We start from the raw sequence: 14,132 nt of genomic DNA on the forward strand, positions 1-14,132 counted from the left end.
CTTCAGGGTATTTCAGCCAGTATACCTAGGAGTGGGCCCTTCTTTTTAGGTTAGAATGGAAGGTATTAAAGTAAAACTTGGATATAAAAGTGATTGAGGTGAAAGAAATATTTTTGAGTGTATCTTTTGAATAAAAAAAGTATATGGTTGATTATAGAATTTTGATGAGTAATGTTTAACATTTCAAAGAAAAGGTATTTTCTTTAGATTTTTAAAGGAAGGATAGCAAACTGAGTAGTACCCTAGTTGTGTGTGTTGTTCACAGGATTTCATTCGTTAGTTTAAAATTATTTTAAATTCCTAAAATATTTTACATTTCCTTCTTATATTTAACTAGCAAGTAGTTTATATTACTGAAATTCAATGAATTATGCCATTGGCACTTCTTCAGAGTAGAATATTGAGTTGATAGTACCAGTGAAGTGTTAAATTTATATTCTTGCTGCATATAGTATAATTTAAGTTCAGTCTGGATGTTGGCTTGATGTTTTTCATGACTGATATACCATTTTCCCAAATTTAATAATGGAAACAAATGAAATGGTAGGACCTAGAAGCTTGATGTGTTGCTTTTTTTTTTTTTTTTTTTTTTTGGTGAGATGAAGTCTTGCTGCGATGCCCAGGCTGGAGTACAATGGTGTGATCTTGGCTTACCACAAGCTCCGCCTCCCGGGAGTCTTGCTGCGATGCCCAGGCTGGAGTACAATGGTGTGATCTTGGCTTACCACAAGCTCCGCCTCCCGGGTTCACGCCATTCTCCTGCCTCAGCCTCCCGAGTAGCTGGGACTACAGGCGTGCGCCACCACTCCTGGCTTATTTATTTATTTATTTTTTGTATTTTTAGTAGAGGTGGGGTTTCACCTTGTTGGCCAGGCTGGTCTCAAACTCCTGACCTCTAGTGATCTGCCCACCTTGGCCTTTCAAAGTGTGGGGATTATAGGCATGAGCCACTGTGCCTGGCCCTTGATGTGTTACTTTAAATATATATGATGGTTTTTTTGTGTGTGTTTTTTTTTTTTTGAGATAGAGTCTAGCTCTGTCGCCCAGGCTGGGGTGCAGTGGCACGATCTCGGCTCACTGCAACCTCTGCCTCCTGGGTTCAAGCAATTCTCCTGCCTCAGACTCCCGAGTAGCTGGGATTACAGGTGCGTGCCACCATGCCTGCCTAATTTTTGTATTTTTAGTGGAGACGGGGTTTCACCATGTTAGCCAGGCTGGTCTCGAACTCCTGACCTCATGATCTGCCCACCTCTGCCTCCCAAAATGCTGGGATTATAGGCATGAGCCACTGCACCCGACCAAGATATGATATTTTTAAGTCATATCATCAGGTCTCCTTTCACAGTGTAATTTCTATTATTAATAGGCCCACCCAAATTCAATGGGAAGGTACATAAACCTCACCTTTTATCAAGAGAGGTATCAAAGAATTTCTGGCTATCTTCAGTCTACACAGTCTGTAAAAACACATCTCTCTTCCATATCCATGCCCGTCGCACTTTCGTGCTTTTCCTAAGGAGATGACTTATTTTCTTATAACATCCATGAAAGTGATTGACCTTAGGGAATGCTTTCTAAGCAGTGGGTAATGTAGTGTGTAGAATACAAAATATTTACTGCCACACTGCAAGACTTCTTCAGTAGTTTGTCTTGTTCTTCTCAAAGTTCATGAAGAAGGGAAGATATCCATTTAGGACTCCAAATGTGTTTTCCTGTGGTGTTCAATAAATATTTCTTGGGTGACCAAGATATATTAATGATAGTATGTGAAATGAAACAACATGGGTATTATAGCATAGAAGAGTCACTGCTTATGATCTCTAGGCTTTGGTTTAATTATTTCTCTGTGCTTCATTGTCGTTTTTGTAAGATGGGAATAACAGTACCACCCTTCTTGTAGAGCTGTTGTGGTAATTAAATAATACATGTAGAAGTCTGAGAACAGTTTTTGGCACATACTAATGGCTCAATAAGTTATCTATTATTATTATTAATAGAATTAGATGTAGTAAATAGGACTGCTACTACTACTGTTTACTTTGGTTTCATTGTAATTATAATTGTGTGTGTGTGTGTGTGTGTGTGTGTTTACTTCCCTGGAAGCCTAATCACTAACCAATATAAAAATTAACGAAACACATTTTATTAATTGGTGACTTCTTACTAGCAAATATAATGCTTGTTTATACAGAAAGACTTGATAAGTGATAGTCATAATAGTTTTTATTAAATATATCTTTGATCCTATTTTTAAGATAAATTTATATAGAAAACTCTTGAAACTATTAGTAGTTCTGTATTAGACACAATGCTTTACAATTTCGGTTTATAATATTAAATTCAACACCAGGAATATTTACACATACTTTTTTTTTTCCTTGTAGGTGATGTTTTCAGTGGTATTTTAGAAATCATTTGACAGGAATCACCAGTTTTTTCACAATTAAAAATATAGAATTGATTATCTTTTGACATGTATTAAGAGAATTATAACATTTTTTGTTTTTAAGGAAATTAACAGTAGAGGAAAATTATCGGTTAGAGAAAGAAGAGAAACTTTCTAAAGTAGATGAAAAGATCAGCCATGCCACTGAAGAGCTGGAGACCTATAGGTATTAAATACATTTTTCTGGTTTCTTTTTTGGAATGGGAAGAGTATCTAAAAAAACTTAATGCCAGAAAAAATAATAAATCAAATGAAAATAGAAAACATTTTAAAATCTGACAGGTGGTACAGACAAAAAAATAATATATTTTTGTCTCATCACTTTTCATTCAGATTTCTTGGTCTTGAGCAATTATACAGGAAAAATGTTTTTCTTTCAGGTTGTGTGATTTTTAAAATCTCTCAAAGTTGAATATGGACAATTCTATTTTATGTTAGTGTCAATATGAATAGATACTAATTTTAAGGTCCTTCCTCATTGGTTCAAATTGAGAAGAATGTATGTAATATTAGTGAATCAATAGGTGTGCCACAAAAAGAAGAGTGAGCCATAGAGCATTTGGAAGTATTTAAAAGACTATAAATCTAGATTTTACCTTGGTTTGATCCTTACTAGATCCCAGGAAATAGAAAATATAGAGAAAAAAAGATTCAGCAGTATCCCAAATAGTTGTGATACTTCATTTTACCTCAGAAAGAGCAAGCTTGCGTTTTATCCAAAATAAGTTATCTTGTTAATCTCATAAAAGTACCAAGTAACATTTTACTTCACAATGGTTGCTAATTTCCTAGAATTCTATTAAGACTACCCACATCTGGCCGGGCATGGTGGCTCACGCCTATAATCCCTGTACTTTGGGAGGCCAAGGTGGGTGGATCACTTGAGGTCAGGAATTCGAGCCCAGGCTCATCAACATGATGAAACCCCATCTCTACTAAAAATACAAAAAATTAGTTGGTCGTGGTAGTGGGTGCCTGTAATCCCAGCTACTCAGGAGACTGGTGCAGGAGAATCATTTGAACCCTGGAGGTGGAGGTTGCAGTGAGCCGAGATTACGCCACTGCACTGCATACTGGGCAACAAGAGCAACACTCTGTTTAAAAAAAAAAAAAAAAAAGACCACCAACATCTGAATAAATCTTCTAGGATCATTCTTCTTAAAAAAAAAAAAAAAACAACACAATATACCACGTAAATATTTATGTGACTTTGGGTTTAGGTAAACTCAAGTAGTAGTATTAAGTTGTAATCAATGTTAAAATTAGTTTAGGAAAAAATATACTGTAGAACCTGTCAGAGGTGATTATTTCTTAATGTGGAGTTCTGGAGATTTTTTTTTTTTTTTCCATGAAGTAGAGCATTCTGGGTTTTCTAATAAATATTTTTTTAGTAGAGAGTATGTTCTGTCATTTCATGTTATATGTTAATAGTAGAATAATTATTCGTTCCATTTAGAAAGCGAGCCAAAGATCTTGAAGAAGAATTGGAGAGAACTATTCATTCTTATCAAGGGCAGGTATATATATATATGTGTGTGTGTGTGTGTGTGTGTGTGTATATATATAATTTAAAACAATTCTGATTTGTTTGAATTGATGCAGGAATATAATTACTTGACCAGTTGTATACCTCTTTTGAGGTGTTGCATGTGGCTGTGGGACATTTCCCAGGAGCCAAAGATTCTGAGATAAGAAATCTTATTTAAAATTGCCGTATTGGCTGGGTGCAGTGGCTCACACCAGTAATCCCAGCACTTTGGGAAGCCGAAGTGGGTGGATCACTTGAGGTCAGGAGTTCGAGACCAGCCTGGCTAACATGGCAAAACCCTGTCTCTACTAAAAAAAAAAAAAAAAAAAAAAAAGCAAAAATAGCCGGGTATGGTGGCACATGCCTGTAATCTCAGCTACTTGGGAGGCTAAGGCAGGAGAATCACTTGAACCCTGGAGGCAGAGGTTGCAGTGAGCTGAGATCACGTCACTTGCATTCCAGCCTGGGTGACAGAGTGAGACTCCGTCTCAAAAATAAATAAATAAATAAATAAATAAAATTGCCATATCTCCTGCTGCTTTGGGAAGGTAGATTGCATCACATAAATGTGTATCAACAGTGGGGTCTCATACTCAGTCAGGCTAGTTATATGTTAACTGGCAATTCCTGTTGATTATTACATAAAGTAAAAGTTTACCAGACAAAAAATTTAATTGCCTTTACATTCAGTTTTTGTTTTAAAATATAATAGATTATGTATACATGAAAATTTGCTTTAAAAATGTTGCCTACTCTTCAGAGATGCTTGGGATAGTTTTGAGTTGTGCACTACATCATAGTGGTAGATGTGAATGTTTTTTACTTAAGAAAAATAATGGTCAGTAGCATTTTAATTACTTTCTTTTTCAGATTATTTCCCATGAGAAAAAAGCACATGATAATTGGGTAAGTTTAAAATTTCCTTAAGTCTCTTTTGTCAAATTGTATTTTTTTTTCAGAAGATACGTTGTTTATTTAAATTAGATGAAAATAAATATAGTATTCTAAAAAATCAGTTTCTTTTAATTTTACAAGTAGTGAAATTATGTTCCTTGTGAACTAGTTTGTTCCAACACAGTTATTAGAAAAATCTGATTTTTCCTTCTTTGCTTTTATCACATTGCTTCTTTGAAAGGAGTTTATACTCCATGGGGAAGGTGATATAATGTTCATGGATTGATTGTTCCAGGGCACTGGATTGCCACTAATTAGTTGTGGACAAGCTACTTAAAATTCTTTGGGCCTATTTCCTCATTTGTGTAACAATGGGATTAGATTAAGTGATCTTCGAAGCCCCTTCTAGTTCTAAAAGTCATAAAATTCAGTTACCTGATTCTCAGTGTTGAATTACTGGGTACACATTAAGAAAAGGGTCATCATGAGAAATAGTGTATTTGTGCTCCAGAGGAACTAACTGTGTGAGGAAGTGATGAGGATGCAGATTTTGACTAATTATAAGAAAGACACTGTAACATATAGGACTGTTGTAGTAGCTGGCCTTTGGAGTACTTGTCACTAGGAGTCTTCAACAGTAGGCAGTTTGCACAGTGGGTGAATACATGGAGTCTGGAATTAGGCTGTCTTGGCTCATGTCCTGGCTTCATCACCTATCATCAGTTTTCTTATGTGTAAGATAGAGATAGCAGTAGTACCTATTTCATAGGGTTATTGTGATGATTAAATTCATGTAAGGTTGTTGCCAAATGCCTGACACACAGTATACATTCAGTGAATGTTAACTGTTGTTATTGTTGTAGTGAAGCTTGGTAGATATTTCTTAGACATGTTGGAGTGGAGATTCCAGCCTAGGGTGAGAGATTAGGTGTGGTGAATGTCTAGGTCCTCCTCAGTTGTAAGATTCTGTATGCTTTGGTATTGAGGGTTCAAATGAAAATTTGTTACTAAATTAATCTGGGCTTGGAGATGAATTTAGTTAACCACTGCTCACCACTTGTAAAATACTTAGGTGTAGATTACTCTTTGAAGATGGAGAGGTCCACACACAGTCCCAGGGTAAGACGGGAACCAGGCTGTTTCTGGAAGGGCAGCAGGAACATCTTACAGATCTTACAGAGACACTGACTTGTAAAGATTAGAATGAAAACCACAAACAACAATGGCCAAGAAGGGAATATGCTGAGGCCCAGAGGTAACAATTCCACATCCCTCCCTCACCGCTGCGTATTTAGTGAAGTCTTCTAAGGTAGATAAAGGTTATCTCAGATGACATGGGTAGAGGCTACAAAGAGACAGTTAAGCAGTTGGATATAAAGATCGGGACAGCCAGATGACACCTAGGATATATCTGTCCTCACGTGTTCTAGAGCACAGGGCAGGCAGGAAAACCCAAGGAACCACAGGCTAAAGAATTACATATCAGGAAGGTCACTTGGGAGAAGCTCCACAGACAAGGTGTGTTTTTAGCTGAATTGGGATTGGTAGAGGGAATGAAAGTGACACTGAGCAGTAGCTTGTCACACGCTCCAGAGCTGAGCTACCCACAGGAGCAGACTGGAGTCTGGGCAGAAGACAGTTAATAGGAGAGGCTCATATTAGTTTCTGAAAAGTCACATGGTAACAGAGTTTAACTTGTTTTTTAGGGAAAAAGTGTTCATTTCAATGAACTAATCACCCAATCAGATAGAACCCAGGCTGGCTGAGTTTAGAGTCCGTGAGGCTCTGAACGTTTGACCCCAGGGTGGATGGGGACAAGGACATGGCTCAAACTGTCAACTTTAGAGATTTGAGGGTAGGGGGATAATAAAGTCTCAACTACACAAAAAGGATGTTTATTAAAATCTCTTGTGTTCTAGGCACTGTACTTAAAGGCCTTTTACATACATTACTTGTTCAATCTACTCAGTAACTCTGTAAAGTTGGTACTATAATCCCAGATTTATGGATGAGGAAACAGCCTAAGGTCATGTGACTAGAGGGTAAAGAGTGGGCATAGAAATTCTGATCTTTCAGAGTCTAAGTCTTACACTTTTTCTTACTTCAGTGATTATGATTTGTATACCATTGTTGTGATATATATATATTTTTAAGAAATTTAATGAATGTTTATATTGACATTTATGCTTATTTTTTAAGTTTATATAAATATATTTTTAAAATGTGTTATTTTCTTCAAGCTGGCAGCTCGGAATGCTGAAAGAAACCTCAATGATTTAAGGAAAGAAAATGCTCACAACAGACAAAAGTAAGTATCTTAGTGGGAACATTTAAAATTAGTTATTCTGTTATTTCTTTAATTAGGTAATACTTTTATAAGGTTAAGTAAGAAAACTTGCAGTGAATCCAGCATATCTTGTGAGATATCTATTAGTTTTACTAGGAATGTCTAGTTTGTTTTGTTTGTTGAAGTACTTGTCTTAGGTCACTGAAGTGGCACTTGGAGGAAACTGTTAACAGATTATTCTGCAAAAAGTATAACTAGAATTTTTTTTAAACCAGTGTAGATGGATGGAGGTAAAAATGGATGGAAAGAGAAGGGGTGAATCTCTCTGACATAGTAATGCCCAGAATATCAGCCTCTTTTAATGGATAAGTAGATAGGATAATATTCATTAATTTCTCTCATTTCCTGGTTTTGTAGTATTGGGTGACATTGTTTTACAATAATAAAATGAAAGGTAGAATAAAAGTCTACAATGTGCAATAGCAGGGAAGAATAAGTGCTTTTCTGTGAAGATGATAACAGTCTTCCTAGAGTGTTATAATTTCTTGTCACAATGTACTGTTAACATTATCCAATATTAGTTTTTAGTCCTCTTGCTTGTCTTTTCTAGTCTCAGAAATTAAAATCAAATTATTAAATGTTTTATATCTCATGATTAAGAACTAGAAATAAGATTCTTTTAAAATGTCACATTTGTAGGATAAAAAGTTTACGAGTAAGATAGTAGGACAAATTAATGGGATTTCCAATGTTGTAACTGGAATCATGAGTGTCACGTTACAATGGAAAGCATACATGACTCAAAGCCAGGAACCCTGTGTCTTAATCCAGGCACTTTCATTGTGAATAAATATTTAAACTCCTAGCCTCAGTTTCCTTAGTTGTAAAATGATAGACTGGTTGACCTTGGAGGACTCTTGTATTTCAAAAATTTGGATTCTGTGATATAGTACTCATGGTAGTCTAGTTTTGAAGAAGAAATAAAACAATTGTAAGGCTCCACATAACATCACTGTCTCTAGGGCAGCAAGAAACTGATTACCCTAGTTAATAAGCAGTGGGAGATAAAGATGTTTTGGTCAGAATAATTTTAGAGGATCTGTTTGTTCTGTGTAGATATTGAAATAGTGAAGAGTAGCTTGTAGTTGGTAGAGGCATTTTTTCTTGTGGTGCTTCTCTTGGATAAGTAACTTAGAGATGTTTGTTCTTTATTTGCAGATTAACTGAAACAGAGCTTAAATTTGAACTTTTAGAAAAAGATCCTTATGCACTCGATGTTCCAAATACAGCATTTGGCAGAGGTAGTCTTTTTTTTTTTACCCCTCATTTAAAATACATATTTTACATATATATATATTGCACATATAGTTTCTAGTAGTGTAAGTTAACACTGTTATTTATATAAATATTTTAGATTTTAGAACCAAGGTTATAGACTAAGCTTTCTCATAGACTCACAAGTTTCTAGGTTTTGTTTCCTGTGCAATAATGAAAATTACTGTTGCTTTTATTTCTCAGTGGGATTTTGTAAGATGATACATATTTAGTACCTTGAGCTCCTTGAAAAGCTAGGTGCTTGGCACATAGTAAGGTACTCATTAACAATTTTCTGTGAGATTGAATGAATAAGGAGTGCTTACATGGACTAGCATTGTGACTGTTTATATATTAACTATACTTTGGAATTTGCTTGTTTAATAATTAAAAAATAGTTTCTAATTATTTAAAAGTATCAATTTAAAATGTGGGAAAAACTCAGTCTGAGGTTTGATTGCTTTAATTACCCTCAAGGGAGGACCAATTTTTTTTGTAAGATATATTTAATATTTCTGTCCATTGTTGAGTTAGGGTCTGCAGTGATCTCAAACTATTGCAAACAGTTTAAATTTTTTCATAATAATTTTGGTTGAATTGGAATTAAGCTTCTAAGGTAGTGAAAAATCTATATATAGGTAGAATTCCATTTTAATAACCTTGGAAAGTTATAAAAATCACTTTTGAGAGTAAAATTTCATTAAAATGAAAGTCTGTTTCTACATTTAAAAAATATTAGATTATTACGAATTTCAGGTAGTAACAAAGTTTGGATTGGGGTGAAGTATATAGAAGGATTTTTTTTTGTCTGAATCCAACACAAAATTTCAAGAAGGGTAACTAATGCTTTGATCTTTTCTTGTAGCTGGTTTGAATATTATACCAGCTACACTCATGTTTTAAATTTAACATGTTTTAAAAATGTTATTTTGGTGGGTTTTGTTTGTATTTTGTTTTTGATTTTTGACTTTGGAAACAAAACCATTATTTCAGAGTGGTGAAGTTTGTAAAGTGGTAGGTGTCTTGGCTGTATAGATTATAGATAAAGTGATTTAGTTGATAAATTAGTATTTGTAAACTGACTTTTTACTGGTAATGAATCAAAAGTAAATTGTGATCTTGCTTCAGAGTATTTTATGCATTTTTCTCCTCTTCATAATCTGAGCATTATTTAAACAATTCATGGCCCAATACAGCCTATCTGGCCCTGATTTAAACTGAGTACTTCTATGTTGCAACTCTCACCAGCTGAAATGTCTGGGTGCATGCATACTGCCAGTAAAAACAAACCAAAAAAAAATCTAACTTTATGCTCCTATAACTCTTAAGATATATCTCCAATATCCTTTGCTTAATATAAATGATTATTTATCATGATCTTTTTATTAATTCCCAGTTCGTTGATGTTTTTATTGCTTAAAGTGTCTATTTGATAGACAAATATTGAAAACACCAGGGTCTGTATTTAATTCTGTTCTATATTAGCAAAATCAAAGGATACATTCAGGACATAGATTAAACTTAAATTGGCAATAGGATGACCTGATGGTAATTGTCGAAATGGGATTCTAAGTCTGTAGTGTAGCTAAGTGAAACTATGAATTTAAATATGCTGTTTTAATTATTCCAGAGCATTCCCCATATGGTCCCTCACCATTGGGTTGGCCTTCATCTGAAACAAGAGCTTTTCTCTCTCCTCCAACTTTGTTGGAGGGTCCACTCAGACTCTCACCTTTGCTTCCAGGGGGAGGAGGAAGAGGTATATTGTTTAAACATCTTTATTACTCTAGATTTCTTCCTTACTTTATATTTTCATCTCAACCTACCTTAAAAATGATCTGTAAAATGAACATTTGGAAAATACAGGCATTCCTTGCACTTACTGTAGATAACTTTTATTTGGAAAAGGAGCTCTATGACATCTAATTTTGATGTATTTTTCTCTTAGAAACCGTGCTATATTAGATAACATTTTGATCAAGGACTTGATGTGTATCTTTTTATTTATTTTTCTTTTTAATTTTAATTTTTATTTTTTGAGACGGAGTCTTGCTCTTTCACCCAGGCTGGAGTGCAGTGGCGCGATCTTGGCTCACTGCAGGCTCCACCTCCCAGGTTCACGCCATTCTCCTGCCTCAGCCTCCCGAGTAGCTGGGAATACAGGCGCCCGCCACCATGCCCGGCTAATTTTTTTTTGTATTTTTAGTAGAGACGGGGTTTCACCATGTTAGCCAGGATGGTCTCGATCTCCTGACCTCGTGATCCACCCTCCTCGGCCTCCCAAAGTGCTGGGATTACAGGCGTGAGCCACCACTCCCGGCCTGATAACGTATCTTTTTAAACCATATTTTTGACTTCTTAAAAACTATATATTACATGATGTAATATAAAATTTTGTAAGACTGTATGAAATATAATAACAGTATAACCTAGCATAAAAATTATCTATGTGTATGTATATATATGTAATTTTTTTTTTTTTTTTGGAGACTGTTTTCACTCTTGTTGCTCAGGCTGGAATGCAGTGGCGCGATCTCGGCTCACTGCAACCTCTGCCTCCCAGGTAGCTTGGATTCTCCTGCCTCAGCCTCCCGAGTAGCTGGGATTACAGGCACATGCCACCACACCTGGCTAATTTTTTTTTGTATTTTTAGTAGAAAATACAAAAGGTTGTTTTGCCACATTGGCTGGCCAGGCTGGTCTCGAACTCCTGACCTTAGGTGATCCACCCGCCTCAGCCTCCCAAAGTGCTGGGATTACAAGTGTGAAACACCATAAAATTATATTTTGATGAAGCATTAGAATTTGGAATTAAAAAAATTTACATTAGTATCATGATCTTTTTATTGTAGAAAATTAGAAAGTGAAATAATCTTTTTATAGACTCAAGGAAATCAGTAGTGCTCTTGTAGGCAGATTTTTGATGGGAACCTTTACTGTGGTCTGCATCATTTGTTAACACACTGGGGGCTGGGCGTGGTGGCTCATGCCTGTAATCCCAGTATTTTGGGAGGCCGACGGGGGCAGATCATGAGGTCAAGAGATCAAGACCATCCTGGCCAACATGGTGAAACCCTGTCTCTACTAAAAATACAGAAATCAGCTGGGTGTGGTGGTGGGCGCCTGTAGTCCCAGCTACTTGGGAGGCTGAAGCAGGAGAATTGCTTGAACCCGGGGGACGGAGATTGCAGTGAGCCGAGATAGTGCCACTGCACTCCAGCCTGGCAACAGAGCGAGACTCCGTCTCAAAAAAAAAAAAAAAAAAAAAAAAAAAGTACATTGGGAAACCAAGCCACAATTGTCTGCTGTTACCCCCTTATAGGTACCTCAGGCCTAATCATTAGCTATTCTACATTTATCTCATCAGCATCACCCTGGTGTTACAAAAGGCCCTAGTACCTTTGAAAACTCCTGTGTACCTGGAGTTTTCCTTTTTTGATCTCTCACCATACTTTCTTTGTCAAGTTCCTTTAAAGTTTTCTCTTAATTTGTGGCGAAATTCAAAGATATAGGGCCCTATTTATTTCAAAATCAAAAGTCTTACATTTTCAGTTCCAAGTATGTGTTTTATAAGAGCTGATGGCATTCTTCACCAGTGAAACATTCCTACCCTTTGTATCAGTGATTTTAACAGATTGAATTTGAGATAGGAACATAAAGTAATGAATCTAAATAAAAACACCAAATTAAATCCAACAAATCAAAGTTCATATACTCAGATGGATATTACTCATCTAAATAGTATCTCAGGAAGTCTGTGTACTTGTTAGTTGAAGCTGCCATTACTCCAAATATTTTTGGAACTCTTCCTTTGGAATTGCCTTCAAAGAATATGAGAAAATCAACTTACTACTGTATGGTCATGAGATATTCTCCCTTTGCCCATATCCTGTTTGTATCCTCTTTCTCCACCCTCATTTTGCTTCACTTAGAACTGTTGCTGTCCACCTCCCAGTCTCCCCAGTAGATTGGGCCACAGCCTGGGGTCCCTACAGAGCCTCTGCTTGTGTTGATTTTGAACTGGAAGCTCCTAGGGAAAGGGACCGCCCTATAGACTGATACTTAGAGCCTTAGGGAGGCTTTGCATTGAGCACTTCAGGAAAGAGACTGATTTTGACATTGACATGTCTGCTGCAAGCTTATGACTTAGTTCTCTAAGTCCACCCCCACCCCTCCATTTTTTACCTTGGCTTACACTAAGAAATGTATTTTGTATCATGTCATATTGTACGCTAACATAAATATGATTGAAATATAATTGAAACCAGCTACATGAAATAGTACTTACCATTACAGTTTTGATGCTTTCTATTCAGTTTTATCCCGTTTCATTAATTTAATCTTAATTAGCATTATTTTTTAAACTTCACACATCACAAATGAGTAGGAGCTAGCAGTCTGAAAAAACAGTGCCCTAGAAATAAGGGTATAATTGGCTAAACTGCAAATACGAGTCACTGGAAATTGAATTACATAAGTCAAGGATTGCTTGTAGTCAATTGAATATTTGGAATGATTAAAATTTACATTTGATTTCTCCTCTTCTATTTCCTCTCCTATTTAATTTAAAGATACAGTGTGTTTAGATTATCTGCAAGGGTGTTTTACCATTTGTTTAAAAAGCTACAGAAGTTCTAGGTAAGTTGTCATCGGGTCTTACAGAGTTGATCCGAACTAAAAGTTTCTATGATCCACCAAAGGAGGATGGAGAGTACCTGTTGTTTTTCCTTACTTTTATTATCTTTTTAATTTGAAGTTTGGATGAGTGGTATATTTGAATAATACTGAGTACAAGTAAAACAATTTCTTCTTAGAGTAAATTGTATGTAACTGGGTTTGAATAGAAAACTTTAACCATTAGAACTTTTAGGTTTGTAATATTCACTGGGTAGTCAGTTGGCCTGTAGCTTTGGTTTTCTGGAAGTAAGCAATCAGGAAGGAAAGCCTTTGAATGTCTCCTTTAAATCTCTGTGCTTCATTCCAGATGAACTCAGCCTAAATGACGACTTGCACATTTTCTGCTTTCCCAGCCTTCTTCTTCTAATGAGCTAATTATTAGGATGAAGAAGTGAGAAGGAAAGATTTGGGGAATTTAATAGAATGTATACTCATAAGGAAAAACGATAGTTTACCTCCTGATGTAAAAGCCAGTTGATCTGATTCTACTAAAGGGAGTAGATGGAAAATTTGTTTTAAAGATTACTATATATTAAATGTGAATGCTTATGCTGATTTGTACAAGTTACCAAGAAAAGTTAAAATTAATTTTGTTCTCTTAAAGGAGGTACTGAAATAGAGTAAGCATTTTTGTTAGACTTCTTTTTTTTTAATTTTTTTTTTGAGATAGAGTCTCACTGTGTTGCCCAGGCTGGAGTGCAGTGGCACGATCTCGGTTCACTGCAACCCCTTCCTCTCAGGTTCAAACGATTCTTGTTTCTTAGCTTCCCGAGTAGCTGGGATTACAGGCACGTGCCACTGTACCTAGCTAATTTTTGTATTTTCAGTAGAGATGGGGTTTCACCATGTTGGCCAGGCTGGTTTCGAACTCCTCACCTCAGGTGATCCGCCCACCTTGGCCTCCCAGAGTGCTAGGATTACAGGCATGAGCCATCACGCCTGGCTATTTTAGTTAGGCTTCTATTGAAAAAAAATTGTTCACTGGG

General features: G+C 36.0%; 1 protein-coding gene across 50 annotated transcripts in view; it reads left to right on the plus strand.

Moving 5' to 3' along the window:
• MIA2 (MIA SH3 domain ER export factor 2) overlaps window positions 1-14,132 on the plus strand; it is a 114,861-nt gene that overhangs the window by 75,000 nt on the left and 25,729 nt on the right. For 30 of the 50 annotated variants that reach the window (XM_063792866.1, XM_063792868.1, XM_063792867.1 and 27 more), the window contains 6 exons: window positions 2,511-2,612; window positions 3,903-3,963; window positions 4,845-4,880; window positions 7,109-7,176; window positions 8,374-8,456; window positions 10,100-10,228. In XM_063792866.1, the coding sequence (XP_063648936.1) occupies window positions 2,511-2,612; window positions 3,903-3,963; window positions 4,845-4,880; window positions 7,109-7,176; window positions 8,374-8,456; window positions 10,100-10,228 (479 nt within the window). The remainder of the gene's footprint in view (window positions 1-2,510; window positions 2,613-3,902; window positions 3,964-4,844; window positions 4,881-7,108; window positions 7,177-8,373; window positions 8,457-10,099; window positions 10,229-14,132) is intronic. The other 20 variants (XM_009427730.5, XM_063792870.1, XM_063792871.1 and 17 more) reach the window with 1 other exon arrangement.

Source organism: Pan troglodytes, chromosome 15, assembly GCF_028858775.2.
Source record: "Pan troglodytes isolate AG18354 chromosome 15, NHGRI_mPanTro3-v2.0_pri, whole genome shotgun sequence".
NCBI lineage: Eukaryota > Metazoa > Chordata > Mammalia > Primates > Hominidae > Pan > Pan troglodytes.